Source organism: Bos taurus, chromosome 29, assembly GCF_002263795.3.
Source record: "Bos taurus isolate L1 Dominette 01449 registration number 42190680 breed Hereford chromosome 29, ARS-UCD2.0, whole genome shotgun sequence".
Taxonomy (NCBI): Eukaryota; Metazoa; Chordata; class Mammalia; order Artiodactyla; family Bovidae; genus Bos; species Bos taurus.
This window is the reverse complement of record NC_037356.1, coordinates 50,511,910-50,530,723: the sequence shown is the minus strand read 5'-3', so window position 1 is coordinate 50,530,723 and position 18,814 is coordinate 50,511,910. Positions and strand designations below refer to the sequence as shown.

Genomic DNA, 18,814 nt, shown 5'->3' with positions numbered 1-18,814 from the left:
CATGGCGCGGGGGTGCCGGCCCGGCCCGTGCACCTCCCGCGGCCGCCCGGCGCCGCCGGCCTCCGCCTCCCGCCGCGACGGCGGCTCCTCCGCCCGGGCGCGGGTCCGGGGTCCAGGTGCGGGGTCCGGGGTCCAGGTCTGGGGTCCGGGGTCCAGGTCCGGGGGCGGGTCCGCGGCGGGAGCCCCCCGCACGCGCCTTGGTACGTCCCGGCCTACGGCGTCCGCGCGGGGCCGCAAGGGCTCGGCGGCGGCGTTCGCGTTCCTCGTGCCCGGCTGACTGACGCCGCGGGCGGGCGCGAGGCAGGTACAGCGCCCCCGCCGGGACGCGGGCGGAGTGCGGCAGGGCCCGCGCCCGCGCCCGCGCCGGACCCGCGCGAATCGGCGCCCCGAGCGCAGAGCTCGAGCCGCGTTTCAGCAACAAGTTGCGAGCCGGGTCTGGGGCGCGGAGAGCGGCCAGAGGGGCCGGGCAGGGGGCGGCCTCTCCGCCTGGAGCCGCTGCCCGCCGGCACTCGGAGGTCTCTGCGCAGAGTCCGAGGGACCCTCGAGGTCGCCGCCTGGCCCGGGTCGCCCGCACAGTAACGGTCCCGGCCCGGTAGCTGCCCGTATCCCTGGAGGCGGGCGGGCGCGGGGCGACCCAGCCGGTGGGGGGCTCCGGCCGTCGCCGCGGTCAGCTTGGCCCCGCTCCTGCCTTCTTCCCGCGGGAGGCGCTGGCGGCCCAGGCCCCAGTCCGCGCTCGGCCGGGCGGGCGCCTGTGACCCGGGAGCGCCCGCTCTGCGGGTCAGGGGGGCGCTCGGGGTGTTAGGGTTAGAGCGGAGACTTGAAGAGTCCGGACAGAGGCTCTGGGAGCTGGAGGCGGTGGGGGTTTAAAGGGAGCGGGGTGGGGGGGGTGGCGCTGTGTCTCGGGAAGTGGCTAGAGGTGAGCCCCCTGATCCTGTGACTGGCGGCTGGGGAGGGCCGTGTGCACCGAGAAGCAAGGAAGGCTCCCTGGAGGAGGCGAGCTTTGGACTGAGGAGGGTGACCTAGGCACGGTGGCACCTGTGACCCAGGCACCTAGGCAGGGTCTCCTCACGTTTGCTGGCCTGGGGCGTCAGGGTCTCTGGTTGGGGTGGGTGGGCCCACCATGTTGGGTCCTAGGCGTCAGCTCAGAGTCCTCTTGGGGTGGGTGGTGGACTCTGACTGTAAGTCGAGGAGCATGGAGGTGGAGGTCCCAGGGTCCTGGGGAGGCTGGCCAGCGCTTCTGCCAGTCTGGAGTTTGGCTCTGGTCACCCTCCCCAGTGGCATTCACCGTCCCCCACCCTGCCACGTGCGGAGCCACGAGCAAAAGCCACTTCCCTGCCCTGCCTGCCCCCCCTCCCCAGGCTGACTGGACGCACATCCTGTCCCCGGCTGGGATGGGGCCTTGAGTCACAGTGGCCTGGGGTGGACCCAGGCTCAGCTGTAGAGGCGACCGTGTCTGCGGAGGTGAGGGGGACAGGCGGGGGGCTCTGATAGAGCAGGGGTGGGTGCGTGCGGGCTTCCTGGGGGAGGGGCCCCTGGCCCACCGCACCCCGCTCTGGCCCACCGCACCCCGCTCTGGCCCAGGGGCTGTTTACTCCCAGAGACTGAGGGGCGGGAGAGCCAAGTTGACATTCCTGGAATTCTGAGAACTGCGTGTGGATTTGGAGGGGGACTCCTCCCTGCAGCTCCCTGGTTTCCCAGGAGGGGCTTGCTGAGCGGCGTGGTGGCACAGGCCGCCAGCACACGTGTGCTCAGAGGCCCCTTGGGCACTTGGCCTCTGTGCCCACTCCGCCCTGGCTCAGGCCTGGCCAGGCTGGACCTGAGGACCCTGGGGGGCCTCACCTCAGCCTTCTCCCCCGCTGGGCCTTCTCCCTCCCTGTGGGTGCTGAGGGGGCAGGCTGGGCAGGGGCAGAGAGTGCCCCAAGGGCCTGGTGCACTTGTGAGGGCGCGGTGGGTGGGACAGGCCTGCGGCAGGGCCCCTGGGAGTGAGCGCAGATGTGGCCCAGGCCTCGGGCTTGGCCTGGAGATGGGCAGGGAGAGTGAAGCGCTGGGTTTCCAAGGAGGGGGGTCCTGCCCCCACGGGCGGGGGCACAGGACCGGGGCGGGGGTGGTGTTCACATGTGGTCTGGAACCCGTGCGCCCTACTTCCTGCCAGAGGAGGGTCACTTCAGGGCAGGGGGGGACAAGGGGAAACCCGCGATCCGAGCTTCAGCCACTGAGACCCTGTGGCCCGGGTGTTGTCCTGGAAACGCCACCTAAGAGACGGAGCCGCCCAGGAGGCAGCTGACCCTGCGCCCCGTCCTGGACCACAGCGTCCGCCTCCCCTTCTGTAAGGGGGAGGGGGCGAGGGTCCCAGCGCAGCCCCGAGCGCCCAAGCTCTGGCGGCTCTGGGTAAGCTGTGCTCACACGTGGGGGGCGGCGTGGTGAGCGGGGTGCGTGGATGCCTCGTCGGGGTTTGACGGGGTCGCCCACCTGCTGCACCCGCGGTGACCCTCTGGGCCCCGGGGGCTGGGGTACTGGGCGGTGTTTGCAGACCAGCTGTGCAACCTAGTGACCCTGTGGACAGGCAGGGCCCTTGAGGATGGCCCGCTCGGCCATGCATGGGGCTCCCAGAGAGCACTGGTGTACAGGGGGCGGGCTGGAGTGTCGGTGTCCAGGTGGGGAAGAGAGCTCCCAGGTCCCGGGGTGGCGGGAGGGTCCTGAGGGGAGCCCCTGTCCTCGGGGTTGGCCTCACTGGGCCCGGGGAAGTGCTGGAGGCCCCTGGGTGGCCTCTTCCATGGGGACCCCTCTCCTGGAGGCAGTGTCTTCCAGGCCAGTGGGGGGAAGGCCTGTGGGCCTGGGTGCTTGCGTGCCCCTCCCCCGAGGTCGGGGGCTGAAGCAGCAGCAGGAAGGCGGCTCCGCAGGCCTGTTTGTGTTGGCGGGGCCTCCTGGCTCCTCTCAGCCGCCTCAGAGCCGGCAACCTGGGGGCCCGGGCTGGGCGGCCAGCTCGGCACCCTGAGCTGTGGGCATGCTCACCGGCTCTGCTGGGGCCCGCCCGCTGCAGGCCTCCAAGGTCGCCGGGCCAGCACTCACGGTGTTCGGGGAGGTCTTTCTCTGAGCTGGGCCTCGGTCTGGCCAGGTAGGTGCCCACACTCCCCCGGGCTCCCTCCTGCCCCTGCCCTGGGCCCCGGAGGGTCCCAGAGGCCCAGCCCGGGGCTGGCAGGCTGGGCAAGGGCTGTCTGGGCTTCTTGCTCTGCCCATCCTGATCACCTGCTGCGTGTGTGATTCTGGGGACCCAGGCCTGTGCGATCCTGCACACGGAGGAGGCCCAGAGCAGGCTGGGGGCAGGAGGCTTCCTGGAGGAGGAGGCCGGGCCAGGTGAGGCGTGGGGCCAGCCAGGTCCTGTCTGGCCCTGTAGCCGCCACCCCCACGACTGTAGGCTTGAGTCTGGGCTGCCCCGGATGGGGTGGGGCCCTGGGTTCACGGAGGGGCATGGCGGTCACCCGTGGAGGGTCCCGGGGCTGCACTGGGTGAGGGTCTAGAGGGGTCGGAGGCTGGGAGGGGTGTGGGTGGAGCTCTCCCTCAGGGCCTGGCTGGGAGGCCCATCTGCTGAGCCCAGGCCCGGGGGTTGCGGCTGTGGAGGCGGCCTCAGGGCTGGGGGCTGGGGGCGTGGGTTTCAGTGTCTGCAGTGTCGCTGTGAGCTCCGGAGAGGGGGCCCCCCTCGCGCCCCTGCCCTCTGTACTCCTGGGCCTGAGCCCCTCCCTGGGCGCGTCCTCCCTGGGCGCAGGGGCACAGGGGTCGCTGAGGCGGGGGTGGGGTCCTGGGCCTGGTCTGGGTGCCTCCTTTCTCACAGCGGTGGGTGCTGGTCACCCCCCGAGTGAGGGAATGGGTCTCAGGCTGCCAAGCCTCCACCCGCTCCGTGGCTTCGCATCTGCCGCAGGTGTGGGTTTGAGAGGACGCGTGGCAGAGGGCGGCCCGGGAGCGGGTGGGCAGGGCGGCAGGCACATGAGCCTTTGCTGTCTGCTGCCGGCTGCTGGAAGACCACCAGCCCCCCATCCCGGCTGCAGGGAGCCCCTGTCCGAGGGGTCAGGCGTGGGGGCGGAGTGTGGCCTTGGCCCTCCTCCCCCGAAATACTTGGCTGGTAGGGGTGACAGAGTCCTCTCTTCATGCGAGTCCATTAAGTGCACATTAATGGGCCTCGTGACGCATCGTAGGCTGGCTCCGCGGGGAGGCTGGGGGCTCAGGGCGTCTGTCTCTGGGAAGCGGGAGGGCGTGGGGTGCAGGGCCCTGGGGGACGTGGACCATCAGGCTGGGCTCTGGGTTGTGGGGCCGCTGGGGGCTGGATGGCCTTCCGTCTGCTGACCACGTGTGTTGTCCGAGTGCAGCCCCGCGCGGGCACGCTTGTGCCTCCGGGCACCTCAGAGGGCGGGGAGGCAGCCCCCGGGCTGGGCCCTAAGTCTGAGCACATCGCCCCCGGCCCCCGGCCGCCCTCTCTCCCCGCAGGGGTCCTGCCCCGGGTGCAGAGCCCCTGCAGAGGCTGGGAACGAGCCGCAGCGTGGCCTCCACTCCGCCTGTCTTCCCTCCACAGAGCTGCGGCTTTGGCCTTGCTGACCGCTCACCTGCCGGCTGGCCAGCCCTCAGGACCACTGGGCACCGCCCGCCTTCTTCCCCGGTAAGCCAGGTAGGGCAGGGCCTCGCTGGTGGAGGTTCTCCTGGTCCCGGGACAGACCGGGACCCAGCCAGTCCGGTGTGGCCCTCTCGGTGTGTGTCCCGCTGCTGGGGGAGCTGCTGGGCGCCGGGGGCGGGGTCCCGGGGCTCGCCGGGCCGTGTGCTCTCGTCCGTGTTCCCGCTGGCCCCGGCATCCTTGGTTGTCTCCAGGGTGAATCTCAGCTCAGGCTCAGCGGCTCACGGCGGGGGCCGGAGCAGGGTTTTAGAGACTGGAGAGGGTTTTCAGGAATTCTGGGGCGTTGGCGTGGTGTTGGCCGAGTGAGGCAGGGGAGAGGGCACCCTGGGTGCTGGGTCCCTTGTGGCAACCAGCCAGCCTTGCGGTGGGCTGAAGGGTGGAGGGGAGGCTCCCGGCCCCCAGCCCTGTCTTCAGAGGCGCTGCCCTTCAGCCCGCCTGTGCCCACTGCGCCTCTCAGGGCCCTGAGTGGCTGTCCCTGGCTTGGGCGTGTGGCCTGGCAGAGTTGGGCCAAGGGGAGGTGGCCAGAGGCTGCTGGGGCCACCAGGTCACCAGGTCACCAGGGGTCACCGCTGCCACTCGCAGTCTCTGCGGAGCCTGTGGGGACCCTCCACGGCTGGCCTCTCCACTGGGCCCGTGGTTGGCAGCGTGTCCCTTCTCGGGAGCCCAGCAGGGCTCAGGCTCGGTGTCCTCACTGTCGCTTTGTCGCTTCCCCCCAACTTCTTTTTCTCCCCTCCCCCTCCCCTCCCCGTTCCTTTCTTCCCTCTGAGTTCTGCTGACCTTGGCCGAGTTGAGTCCTTCCGTCCTCCGACTGCAGCTTCCTGCACCACCCGACAGGGTGGGTGCTGCCCTGCGTGGCCTTGGTGAGCGGGTAGACCCAGTCCAGGGCGGGGGCGTCCCTGCCTGTCGCACCACGCTCCCCAAGGCCGGGCCCCCTGCTGAACCGAGAGGAGGAGGGGGGCTGCAGGCAGGAGGGGCGGTGTCCGGGCCTCGGGTGGGGGTCTTCCCTCCACACCCAGGGCCTCCACCAGTGGGGTGGGCTGTGGGGGCACAGCAGAGGGGCGTCTGTCCCGTCTGCCTGCACAGCACCAGGGCACAGCACTCTGCCTGTGCAGGGGGCCTTGGAGCTCCAGTGTGCTGCCAGGGCTTGTGTGCAGGTGTCTGGGAGAGGCCGGAGTGATGTGATGGTCAGGGCACCTTCGTCAGAGATTATGGAGACTCTCCAGACAGTGGCAGCAGCATGTCCCGCCCGCGAGGGGTCCTGTGTGACTGCACGTCGCACGTGCCCAGGAAGCCAGGACCAGGGCGAGGGCAGAGGGTCCCGCGGGCTCTGGGCCTGGAGGGGCTGCCAGCCCTGCACACGCCTGTGGCCTGCCTTGGGCCCAGTGATGACTCCCACACCCTGCCTGGCGGGCTGGCCGCCCTCCGGGCTCCCCCTGCCCCGGCCCTTCCCGGAGGCTTGTCCTTCCCCTCTGCCTGGTCTCCCGGGACCGCCCCCGGCTGGGGTCCCCAGGCTGACCCATGGCCCCGCGCAGCCCTCGCCGGCGCGGGGTGCACCCCGGGTGTGTTCCGGCTGCGCCCCCTGCGCTGCCTCGATCGGGGCGGGGAGCCGGAGCTGCCCCACGTCGCCCCCAGGCAGCAAGTGGGTCACCCCTCATCTGCAAAGCGCTTTGCGTTTCGCGTGCGGTCGGAGGCCGCCGAACCCGGCCGCCAGCGGGGTCCCAGCTCGCTGCGGCTTCCGGGCAAGGCCGGGGCGTCGCGCCAGGGCTGAGCGCTGCCGGCCCCGCGCGCCCAGCCCCCGCGGGCGCTCGGCGGGCGGGCGGAGGAGCGGCGGGCGGGGCGCGCCGGGGGCGGGGCCCGCGCGGGGCGGACCGGGGGCGGGCCGGGGCTGCGATTGGCCGGCGCGGGGCGGGGCGGCCAGGGCGGCGGGGCGGGGTCCGCGCGAGCCGCGCGGGCCGGGCAGGCCGCGGCTGCGGCGCGCGGGCAGGTGTCCGCGGCCCGCCGCGGGTCCTAGCGGAGCGGCGCGCCGGGTGTCCCCGCGGGCCGGGGCGGGGAGCCCGGCGGCCCCGCGCGATGCGCCGCTCGAGCACGGACGAGTCCACGTACCGGCGCAGCCCGTCGCCGCCGGGCAAGGAACCGGGCTTCGCGCGCGGCGGCCCCTTCTTCGGCCTGCACGCCAGCCCCGGCCCCAAGGCGGCCCAGGCGCGCTACACGTCGCCTAAGGGCAACAAGTACGTGGTCTTCTACCTGGACCTGTCCTTCATCTTCCTCCTAGAGCTGAAGCGCTGCAGCATGGCGCGCGGCTGCCTGCAGGGCGTCAAGTACCTCATGTTCGCCTTCAACCTGCTCTTCTGGGTGAGTGGCGGCGGGCCCGGGTCGCCGCTCCCGCTGGGGGGTGTGGCGGGACACTCGGGACGCTGGCTGGGGGTGTGTCTGGGATCGCTGGGGCCAGGGCAGCGCGGCTCCTGGGGGTTCCGGTATTGCTGGGGTCCGCCAAGTCTGCACCCTGGGCGGCCGCCCTGCATCTCCTCCGCTCTGTCTCTTGCTGAGACTGGACGTGTCCCACACCTGCCATGGGGCAGCGTGGGGCCCCGCTCCTGCTCTCTGCCGGGCCGCTGGCTCCTTCTCCGCCGTGCCCTCGCTCTTCGTGGGCACAGCCTCCCCAGCAGACCCGCCTTCCTGGATCCAGGGACCGCACTTGCAGAGGGGCTGGGGGGTGGTGGGGCTGGGAGGGCGAGCCCTCCTCTGGACCGGCTCCTGGGCAGGACAGGGGCTGGGGGCCAGCGGGAGGGCTGTCTGGCCCTCTGCTGCACCTCCAGCCAGGTGGGGGGCTTCTCTAACTTTCTCTAAGGTGGCTGGGTTTGCTCAGATGAGGTGCTTGTGTCCAGGGTCAGAGCTGTTGGTGCTACAGGGGGGCCCCGTTCCTCGAAAAACCCCAACACTGGAGGACAGAGTTGCCGTCCAGACCCAGGTGGGGGGGCTGGGCGTGCCTGCGGGGTGTCACACTTGCACGGGGAGCAAACCCGGCCGGGCCTGGGGTCCCACAGCCGGGCTGCAGGGCCTGTGGGGAGATGATGCCAAGGTCACAGCCGCTCCATTGATAATTCCTGATGCGGCTCTCCTTCCATGGTGAGAGCATGGGGGTGTGGCTGTCCTTCCTGCGGGGGCTCTGGACCCCAGAAGGAGGCCGCCCACTGTAAACGCGTTCGCCTGAGCTCCACTTACCGCAAAAGGCTCAGAAAGCACCACCTTGCTGCACCTCCTGCCTCTCCTGGGCTCTGGCCTAAGAAGTACGAGGTCGCTGGGAAGAGGGGGAGGCTCCTGCCCCAGTTGCCCACCTCCCCAGGGGTCACTCAAAAGGTCATTCTCTGCAAGGAGCTCCTGGGAGGGGCGGGCCTGGAGCTGAGAAGCCCCCAGAGGCCAGGAGCGAGCAGCAGAGGCAGCTGAGGCTGCGCTCTGCCCAGGAGTGGGGGGTGCGGCTGTCTCCTCCTCACGGGGCCCTGGCCAGGAGCAGGGGCACCAACCAGGTTCGGGGGCACTGGCCAGGACCGGGGGGCGGGCACCGACCAGGAGCAGGGCACCGGCCAGGAGCGGTGGACACCGGCCAGGAGCGGGGGGCTGCAGCCAGGAGCGGCGGGCACCGGTGTGGCGAGCGGCGGGCAGCTGGCAGGGTCAGTCCGCCCCGGGCAGTGTGACGGGAGAGGGCTGCAGGTGGCCGTGTGACTGGTGAGCAGGAAGGGCGGTGGGCGGATGGGGGATGGGCGGGGGCAGGGGGAGTTCCCGGGGAGGCAGGACCTGCTTCTCCACCTGCCCCCACCCCGCCTTCTCAGAGCGGGGGTATCTGCTTGTTGGGAGGAGGAGAGGGGGCCCTCGAGGGGCCTGTGCCCGGGGGGCAGCCCCCCAAAAGGCCCGCCAGAGCTGTCTCTGCCCTGTGAACCCCGAAGGCACCTCCAGCCCAGCTGCAGGGCGGACACGCTCCAGTGATTCCTGCCCTGGGTGCCATCCTCAGCCCTGGAAAGAACAAGTCAGGAACCCCTGGGGACCCTCTCCAGGGCTAGAAAATCCAATCCCTTTATTATCCAATTACACTTCCCGGCCAGGTGCCCTGGCCCGGGGGCTGGCTTGGTCCGTCCACACCCCACCTTGGTGCCTGGCGGGGATCTGCAGTCGGAGAGAGGACCCCCAGGAAACACTGAGGCCAGGGGTGGTGAGCACGGCTGGGGGGCTGGCCGGACCCCACCCCGCTGGGCCCAGTGCAGGTGTCAGCCGGGCCCTTGCTGCTGCTGACGGGGCTGCGGAGGGGGCAGAGCCCCCCTTTCTCGGGATCGGCACGTTGCTCTCTGGGGGTGCTGAGCCCCCACTGGAGGTATGTTTTGCCCCGGTGTTTCCCACTCGGGAGCAGCTGAGGGAGGTGGGACGCCGCTCGCAGGTCGAGCTGCGGTGCCCCTGGGCCCCTCTTGCGCCGCAGCCCAGCAGGGCACACTCGCCTTTGAGCCACCCCAGAGCCCCTTCTCCACTGCAGACCCAGCGGGCCCACCTCGCACCCGGCTCTCTCCGCCTGGGCCTAAGCCGGCCTCCCCAGAAGCGCCTCCTGCCCCTCCTGTCCGTCCCGGGGTCCTGGCTGAGTGTGGGGACGGGGCTGGCTCTGGAGGCTACCATGCTCTGCTGGACGGGTCTTCCCTGGGGGCTCCTGGACGGGGGCCGGAAGGGCCGCGCTGGGACCTCCAGCTGCAGGTGCTCGTGTGAATCTGCTGGGTCTTGTGTGGCCTGCGGGTCAACAGCGTGGCTCAGGAGACTCGATGGTATCCTCGGTGCTTGCGAAGGGGTGCCCTGAGATGGAGCAAGGCCCAGGTGGGCTGCAGGGGGCACAGGGTGGGGTGAGGCCCAGGTGCTGGCCAACCCCCAGACTGTCCACCCACCCAGGGCCGCCGGGCCCTCCAGGGGAGGCACAGCCCCACTGGGGACACCGCCGCCTTCCAGGGGCACCGCTACCTTCCAGGCGTGCAGGCGGTGGGCAGCTTAGGGCTGGGGTCCCTGAGTCAGGGGGATCCCCTTGGGAGGAGGGCTGTGTGCGGGGATCGGGAGGTGCGGTGGGGCTGAGCAGCCCCTGGGCACTCTCCCTGCCCCTCCCCAGCTCTGGGGGGTGCTCAGGGCTCCCCGGGGTAGTTTCTGCAGCCATGGGGGTGGTCTTGGTGGTGGGGGTGGTCCTGAATGGAGGCAGGGCTGGTTCTGAAAGGCGAAGATGCTCCCATGACTGGCTGGGCCTCAGCCTGCAGCCGGCTGCTCCCGGGCGTGGTTAGCTTTGCTGCGTCCCCCAGCCCTGTCCAGGCAGGAGCGCTCCCTGCCCTGCCTCCCCCGCAGCGCGGGCCGGGCCTCCCTGGTTCCCTGGGCAAGTCCTACTCTCTGTGGATCCTGTGTCCCCCCCCCACCAGCCCAGGGGGCGCCTGGTTTTCCCCCTTGAGGAGCTGCAGACTGGGCCTAGCCTCTGGCCCCGGTCTCCCAGAACGGTGAGAGAGGGCCCGAGGGCCACAGGGCTCCGCAGACCTGGGACCACCCCCGCTGGCACCCCTGCCCTCGGGGAAACAGGCCAAGGGGCCCTGCTGGAGGCCATGGCGCAGGGCCGGGGGTCTGCGGGCCTCAGCCCCCGTGACTGCTCTTGGCTCGGGCTTTTTGGGGGGGGGGTGCTGGGGGAGGCTGTGTGTCCGGGTTCCGCTTTCTTCCTGCAGCAGGGAGGGGGCGGGGTGGTGGGGGTCCTGCTGCCGGCGACCATGAGCCGGGGTGGGTGGTAAGAGTGTGGGAAGCCGGGGTCCTTGGCTGTCCCGGTCAGGTCAGGGGTCAGGATGCCCCAGGACGGCTGTCCCGCCTGAGGCCCATCTCTGGGGCCAGCAGCTGGAAGACAGGGCCTCTGCGGCCCGGGGTTGGTCCCCTGTGGCAGCAGCGGTGGGTCTCCCTGTCCCACCCCTACCAGCACGCCAGCCCCCTCCGATCAGGGACTCGGTGGCTTCTCACATGGGTGGGGGTGGCAGCAGTTGGTCAGAGACCTCGGGAGCTGTTTGGGGCAGAGAGGTGTGGCTTCAGCCCCTAAGGGGGCCAGGGGGCAGTGGAGAGGCCCCGGGGCCTGTGTGGGGGTGCAGCCCTAGCTCCCTGCTGAGGTCCTGCCCATCTGCTCCCCAGCTGCCCCGGAAGGGCAGCCCCCTCCTCTCGGACACCGGTCTGGGGGCGGGGTCTGTGGGCTGGCGCCGGCCCCTCTCTCGCAGCCTGGAGGGACGCAGGGCTTTCTGGAGTGTAAGGAAAACAATAACAGTCAGTTGCATAGATTCTTTGTTTATGGCCGTGCGGCACGTGGGCTTCGAGTTCCCGGACTGGACCAGGGATTGTGCCCACTGCTCTGCAGGTGCAGAGTCTTCCCCGCTGCGCCGCTGGGGCAGCCCCTTCGTTGCACAGAGTTTCCGCTCCCCACCAGGGTGGTGCCCGAGCCCCGGCATTCAGGCCCCCAGCCCCCACCCTGGGCACCTGCAGACCTGATTTCTAGCCCAGGGGACAGGTTTTTCCACCCTTGAACTTCACAGAGATGGGCTCCTCCCTTCCCCTGGGGCTGTTCTTGGCTGGGAGGGGGATGTCACCCCACTGTGCCCGGCCCCACCCCCGAGATGGTGCCAGCTGCCTGGTGAGGGGCTTCTGACACACACTTGGCCCCTGTGGGCACCTGGCCCTTCACCCCGTTCCAAGGATCGGGCCAGCTGCCCGGCCATCTGCCATGCCGAGCCACGTGACTGGAGGGCTGGCGCCCCCGTGGGCCTCACCAAGGGGCCCCACCTGCCTAGCCCTAGGCCAGTCCCCCAAAATATGGACAAGAAAAGAGACAGCAGGAGGTGGGGAGCGCGTGCCAGGCTGGGCACAGGGGGTAGGGTGTGCACTCCAGGTGTGAGATGGAGACAGGATTGCCCTGGGGACTGCAGGGGTGGGATGGGGGGTCTGGGGGGTGCTGCCGTGGAGTGGGGGTCTGCTCCTGGGCCCCAGCAGGGCTGGGGAGGGGCAGGGAGGACACAGTGGGATGGGGTGGGGTGGTGTCCCTTGCCCGCTGCTGCCCGCGGGCCCGTCCTGGGAGGGACCTCAGGCGCTTCTGCGTTGCTCCTCCATCTGGGTTTCACAGGGCCCGTTTCCCCCGTACTCGGAGGCTGTAATCTTCCTGCCAAAATGTTTTAAAAGCTGCCTACACAGAAGCAGCTTCACAATTACAGGTAATTTTCTTACCCACGTGCCCGCATCGCGTTCGCGCGGTTGTTGGTGGCTGGTCTGTGCCTGAGTGCGGAGGGCCGGGTGACGTGTCTGGGTGTCACCGTGGGCCAGGTCCGCATCACGGCGTGTGTGAGGCTGCCCCGGGTGATGCCCTCCCGGGCGGGCCCAGCCCTGCAGGACGCTCCCCCCAGATGGCCTCCCGTGACCCTCCCCAGGTCCCCGCGGGGCCAGGGGCTCGGAGGCGCTTGTCCTGTGGACCAGAGCTTCCGTGCCGACCTCAAGGGCGGAGCTAGCTGGCTGGCTGTTGGGTTTTAGAGGAAGGTGCTCCCCTCTGCTCAGAGGCAGCCCCGCACCCCCCACCAGCGCCAGCCTCGGGGCTTGACCTGGGCTGAGCCCCTGGAGCGGGAGAGGGTGTGCCCGGTCAGCAGGGATGGGCAGGCGTGGGACCAGGGTGCCTGCTTCGGCTTCTTCCGGGGGGGCAGCCCCTGCCCCTGACCTGGGTCCCCCCTCTGCTGCGACGCTGGGTGGAGGCCAGGGGAGACCGTCCGTATGTGTGGTCCACATGGGCACCTGGAGAGCCCATGGACCTGGGGTGGCCCTGAGCACCCGTTTCCTGCCCGTCGGCTGGTGGGAGGGCTCGTGACCCGCGCCCGTCCCAGCCTCTTCAGGGTCCCCTGATGGCGCCCCCAGGCAGGGGCGAGTGCCCTGCTGCCTCAAGTGGCCTTGCCTGTGGTCAGCACTGTGGACAGCTCTGTCCCTGCACCTGGTGGGGGCCTGCCACATGGGGGTCATCCCTCTCCCACAGGAGGGGCGCACACACGCGTGCACACGTCTCCTTATGGGGACACACGCACGTGTGCACACGTCTCCTTATGGGAACATACACACACACTTTCACACATCTCCTTATGGGGACACGCTCACATCTCCTTATGGGGACACGCTCATGTGTGCACACGTCTCCTTATGGGAACATATGCACGTCTCCTTATGGGGACACATGCACGTGTGCACACGTCTCCTTATGGGAACACACACTCTCACACGTCTCCTTATGGGGACACACGCACGTGTGCACATGTCTCCTTATGGGAACACACACTCTCACACGTCTCCTTATGGGGACACACACGTGTGCACACATCTCCTTATGGGGACACACACGTCTCCTTAGGGGACGCTCACATCTCCTTATGGGGACACACTCACGTGTGCACACGTCTCCTTATGGGAACACACACTCTCACACGTCTCCTTACGGGGACACACTCACGTGTGCAGTCTCCTAATGGGGACACAACACACATGTGTCCTTATAGCCAGCAGACCCTGCCCAGCCTGGACACACACACAGACACACACTTCCTTACGGTCAACAGACCCTGCCAGCCTTGGGCTTGAGCTCCCATTTCATCTTGGGGCATCCCCAAGGCTTCAGAGTCCCAGCTGGCTCTGGCTCCCCACCCCTCTGGCCGCCCCCGCCCCCCCGGGGCCAGGCGTCTCCCCGGATTCATCACCGCCTGGCCTCCCCTGCCTCTTCCTCCTGTTTGAATCGATTTTTGTAAGGAGCAATTATGAAGTTCAGTAAAAGCTGCAGTGGTCGGGGGAGCGGGCCAGGGAGTGGGCTGGTGTGGGCTTGGGGGCAGCCCCTCCGGGGGGACGGCTGGGGCCCAGGATGCATGGGGGGACCCAGTGCGGCCGGCAGGCCAGGTGGTCAGCGGGCGCCTGGCGGGCTCCTCACCCGCGCCCCCCTCTGCGCCCTGGCCCAGCTGGGCGGCTGCGGCATCCTGGGCGTGGGCATCTGGCTGGCAGCCACGCAGGGGAACTTCGCCACCCTGTCCTCCTCCTTCCCGTCGCTGTCGGCCGCCAACCTGCTCATCGTCACCGGCGCCTTCGTGATGGCCATCGGCTTCGTGGGCTGCATCGGGGCCATCAAGGAGAACAAATGCCTCCTGCTCACCGTGAGTCCAGTGGGGGAGCAGGCCGGGCGGGGGGCGGCCCTGACAGACACAGGCGCACGTGTACACGTGCCCCCACACGTGTGCCAGGCACAGCCCCTCCGACTGGCACTGGGCCTGTTTTCTCCGAGACCCCCTCCCAGCTCCTGTCCCAGCCCTCTCAGCCCCCAGGACCCTGTGCGGGGCGGGTGGGGCCGTCCGTGCGAGCCAGGTGGGCCGCACGGCTGAGGCTGGCGGTCCCGGCCCGCAGTTCTTCGTGGCCCTGCTGCTGGTGTTCCTGCTCGAGGCCTGCATCACCATCCTCTTCTTCGCCTACACTGACAAGGTACAACTGCCCCATGGCGGGCACGGGGCTGCACCCTCCCAGAGGCAAGGGGGCGGGAGGGGCTGAGAACCGACCCTAGGGACCCCAGCTCTGCATGGACAGACGCCGGGCCCAGCCCGGCTCTGGTTACAAGCACAGGTCCTGGCGGCCAGGCCTGGGGGGGACAGCAGGGCCTCGCAGGCTCCGGAGAGTCTGAGCACCCAGGCGGCCCGCCTTCAGCTGCGCGTCAGCTCGATGGGGGTGTCTCCCACCCCCTGCTGTTGCTTAATGACACATGTGAGGGTGCACTTACATGTTTTATTCTCTGGCTATACCCCAAGACTTACTTTTTGTTCATCTGGTTTAGCTCTGGCTACTGGAGCTCTGTGGCTCCCACATCCCTTACCTGCTCCTCCAACACCTCTGCTAAGAGACACTCCCCACATCTATCCTGGGGGGCCCCTGCCCCAGCCCTGGAATCTGCCATTTCTCCAGGGAGCCTGGTTCCTTTATGGAGAACGAACGGTCTTAGTAACCAAGATCTGGGCCTTGTTGGCCGGCCACGCAGAGCCGTGGGTCCCGGTGGGCGTGTGCAGACGCTGCCCTGGGTGTTCGGTGCCTGTCTGTCTCCATCTGCAAGTTAACTGCCATAAGCTCGTGCTGATGCGTCTGACTCGGATCCCGTCATTAGCACCACGAGAGGCCCAGGGAGACTTTGGGGTGCCAGAGCTTGGTGGTGCCTTCTGGGAGGGGTGACTGCAGGGAGGTGGACAGAGGGCACCGGGGGCCAGCGTGGGCGCGGGTCTGGCCGAGGTAGGTGGAGCTGGCCACAGCGTGGCCCTGCCGTCCTGCAGATCGACAGGTACGCCCAGCGGGACCTGAAGAAAGGCCTGCACCTGTACGGCACCCCAGGCAACGTGGGCCTCACCAACGCCTGGAGCATCATCCAGACCGACGTGAGGCGGGGCGGGGCGGGGCGGGGGCCGGCCGGTGTGGCCGGGGGAGGGGGAGGGCGGGACCCCTCCGTGCACAGTCCCAGCCCACCTCTCTCCCGCAGTTCCGCTGCTGCGGGGTCTCCAACTACACCGACTGGTTCGAGGTCTACAATGCCACACGCGTTCCTGACTCCTGCTGCCTGGAGTTCAGCGAGAGCTGCGGGCTGCACGCACCCGGCACCTGGTGGAAAGCGGTGAGTCTGTGCCCTCCGGCCAGCCACGGCCCAGGCCCCTGGGGGCGAAGGGCCGACCTCACCGCCCCCGTGACGCCGACTCTTCCTCCAGCCGTGTTATGAGACCGTGAAGATGTGGCTCCAGGAGAACCTGCTGGCCGTGGGCGTCTTTGGGCTGTGCACGGCCCTGGTGCAGGTAGGAGGGGCCCCACCCCAGCCCTGAGCCCGAAGAACAGGGCAGCAGAGGAGCCTGGGTCCCCAGCAGAGGTGCAGGGGGCCTCCTGGGGGGTTGTCAAAGACGGCATCCACGGGGAGGTGACCTGTGACACCTCAGGGACAGACTCCTGAGCTGAGGGTCTGATCTCCTCGTGGACGGAAGCACAGCCTGGGTGCCTCTGCTGAGGTCTGTGCACCAGCTGTGTCCCCACACCCCTGCCCAGGGCTCTGGGGGGAGGGGGTGGTCCCAGGACTGCCCAGTGCGGAGTGAAGGCGGGCAGTGCAGACCCTGGTGAGGCCCGGCCGGCCAGCCCTAGCTCCCCAGCTTTCATGCAAGACCTGAGTGCCAGCCCCAGGGGTAGCACCAAGCAGTGTCAGGGCAGCCTGTTTCTGGAGTGCAGGCAGAGGTCACAGCCAGACACTCCCAGAGGGGTGATCGCAGTCAGACAGAGGAGTGGAGGGCAGCTGTTGGGGGCCCAGCCTGGAACTCCTAGGCCCTGAGACCAGCGGGGCCCAGGGTGGCCAAACCCACTCCAAGGGGAAAGCGGGTCTGGGTCTGGCCCACGGGGCGCCTCTAGGCCCCCAGGCCCAAGGCTTCCCCGGGGGCCACTGGCCGTGGTCCTGAGCGGCCCTGCCCGGCCCCTGCTGTCCCCGCAGATCTTGGGCCTGACCTTCGCCATGACCATGTACTGCCAGGTGGTGAGGGCAGATGCCTACTGTGCGTAGCCGCCAGCTGCCCACCACCCTGCTTCGCTGCCAAAGGACGTCGCCCACACCCCCGCCCCCCCAGGAGCTGGACCTCTCACCAGCCTGGGCCTGGGAGCCCCTAGGACTCCTGGCCTCAGGAGCGCTGTACCCAAGCGGGCGTGGGGCTGGGGTCCACGGGGGCTTCTGGCGCTTTTCTTGCCCAAGTGTTCTCCAGGGCAGTGTTTCCCCACCAGCCCTGTCTGGGTTGGGGTGGGAGATGAGGGGCTCCCCGCTGGCCCTGGTGCTGGAGACAGGCTGCAGGCTGCTCCCCCACACCCCACAGCGGGGCCACGGCAGGCTCCGGGCACGTCTAATAAAGTGTGGGCAGCAGCCCCCCCACCCCGTGTGTCTCAGTGCCTGACCCCGGGGAGCCACACCCAGGCGGACCCTGTGGGCCCTGCACCCACTCCCACTGCCTGGTGCTTGGAGCGGGGCTCCTGGACGGGCATGGCCCCCCTGCCTGCACGGGTCGGCAAGGAGGCCCGGGGGGTGGGCTCCACGCTGTGGCAGAGGGGCCCCGAGTCTTGCTGACCCACCTGTGGCGGGTGCTGTGGGCGCTCCGTCTCCGTGCCCCCGCTCCTGACTTGGGGGTGCTCCCCCAGCCTCAGGGCCGCCGCCTCCCCCAGGGGTGTCCTGAAATGGAGCTCAGCCCCCCCCCCCCTTTCCCCTTCGTTCTGTTCTCGTCTTGTTCCTGAAAGCTTCATCCCTAAGTGTCACTCGTGGGTTTTGTGAATAAAATGGGCTGTCGGGATGGAAACAGCCGTCACAGGGCCCACCCAAACTGGGGAAACGGCTGAAGTGCATGGAGGCACCTCGGAGACGGGGATGGGACTCCTGGGCGTGGAGGCTGGGGGAGGGCACTCTCTGGGGCACCTAACCCCCTGCCCCCGGCCCGTGGCAGGCTGCTCGGCCTCCAGCCCCTCCCCCAGCGCCCGCAGGCCCACCCTGCCAACCACCCCCACATCCCTGCAGTGCGGCACACCTGCCCTGAGGACGCCTGGCCGGCCACTTACTACCGCACAGCTCAGACCACCAGGGCGCCTGGCCCCTCCCGGCCGCCCACCCCGTCCCATCCCATCCCCATGTCCCCCCTGTCCTCCGTGGAAACCCCCAGAACACCAGGGGTGGTCAGAAGTAACAGCAGATCACACCTGGGAACGTCTAGGCGCCACAGGAAGCAAGTGGAAGTGAGAATGTTCCAGCCAAGCCGTCCCCCAGCCCCGCTGGCGCCCTCTGCCCCGTGCCCACGGCCCGCTCACGCCCCTGTCCACCTCCGCCTACGAGGCCCCTGCGTGGTGGGCTCTGCCGCCCGTGTCTCGGGGACGACTGGCAGGCCCCCGACTCCGCTTCCCCTCTGGCTCCGCGGGACGCAGGGGGCCCTTGTCTCCAAGGCCACCCTGCCCGCAGCCTTGTGTGGGTCCCCTGCCTCCGGGGGGTTCCCGGGCTCCCCCTTCCCTGTGGATGCCCGCAAGGGTACAGTGCCAGGCCCGCCTTCCCAGCTCCCTGTGCCCTTTGCTGGTTCCCTCATCCTCCAACCCAGGCCGAGGAGCCTTCTGCCTGGTGTCAGATCACCCCCCGTCTCCACATCCACAGGTACTGACCACGCCGACCCCATGGTGGGTCTGTCCCCTACACCAGAACCCAGGGCCCCTCCCGGCCCAGTCCTCACCCTTCCACCCAGCTCCTCACAGCACGGGGACCAGCCAGTGCCTACAGCCCCACCCCTGGGGGCCCGGCAGGGTGGGGCCTGGGGGGGCATTGGACCCACCATCTCAAAGAGCCCATCCGCACCCACTGACCTAAATGGGGTGCCCAGGCGGGCTGCCCCTCAGCCAGTCTGGGGTCTTCTGTGAGACCCACACCACGAGCTGCAGGGCTCTTCCTCGGGACAGCTTGCGAGGGTCCAGCCGGGCCACGACCCCGAAGATGAGACCTAGCCTCTTAGAACCCCCCCAGCAAGCTCCCCAGGGCCGCGCCCGCGCTCACGGCCATTATCTGGCCAGCAGCACTGTCACAGAGGGACCCTCTGCGTGGAGCCGGTGGGCCTGGTCAGCTGTCCTTCAACTCCCAGCAACAGCACTTCTTCCCAACATGCCCTCCTGGTAGAACAGCCATACCTGGGGGCAGCGGCCCGCAGTGAGCTGTCAGTGGCCACAGCCTACGCCCTGCCCTGGGGGTGGGGCCTGCCTCTCTGAGCCTCGGTTTCCGCAATGTGCCTCCACGCCTCTGCCACGTGGTGCCCAGCAAGCTCCTGGGCAGGCAGGCCAGGTCCCTTTGTGTGGCCCTGGGGTGACGCCTGCCTGAGCGTCCACAAGCAGGGCACCTGGGGTTGCCCTGGAGCCTCTGAACCCTCAGGGACTACAGACCACGCGGGACTCCACCGCCTGTGCGGTGGGGACTACGGACCCTGCCTCACCAGACAGCGGAGGCCAGGCAGCCAAGGCCGGGTGGAGGGTCTGCATCCTTACCTCCCCCGGCCCTGCTAGGACTCCCCACCCCAAGTCAGTGCCCTGAGGGGCCTGGGT

The 18,814-nt window shown here is 69.4% G+C and overlaps 1 protein-coding gene across 12 annotated transcripts; it reads left to right on the top strand.

The window, feature by feature from the left end:
• The first annotated feature begins 246 nt into the window (after positions 1 to 246).
• On the top strand, positions 247 to 16,628 carry TSPAN4 (tetraspanin 4). 12 transcript variants are annotated; one of them, XM_059882790.1, is made up of 10 exons: positions 1,407 to 1,461; positions 4,565 to 4,657; positions 5,428 to 5,520; positions 6,933 to 7,012; positions 13,666 to 13,857; positions 14,105 to 14,179; positions 15,013 to 15,114; positions 15,216 to 15,347; positions 15,439 to 15,522; positions 16,200 to 16,628. In XM_059882790.1, exons 4-10 carry the CDS (start codon positions 6,950 to 6,952, stop codon positions 16,266 to 16,268), a joined length of 717 nt encoding a protein of 238 aa, XP_059738773.1. In that variant the 5' UTR covers positions 1,407 to 1,461; positions 4,565 to 4,657; positions 5,428 to 5,520; positions 6,933 to 6,949; the 3' UTR covers positions 16,269 to 16,628. The 12 variants fall into 12 exon arrangements, with proteins under 12 accessions (XP_005227372.1, XP_005227371.1, XP_059738770.1 ...); XM_005227315.5 differs by lacking the exons at positions 1,407 to 1,461; positions 5,428 to 5,520 and adding an exon at positions 247 to 304 and having other exon boundaries at positions 4,565 to 4,648; XM_005227314.5 differs by lacking the exons at positions 1,407 to 1,461; positions 5,428 to 5,520 and adding an exon at positions 247 to 304.
• The last annotated feature ends 2,186 nt before the right edge of the window (positions 16,629 to 18,814 follow it).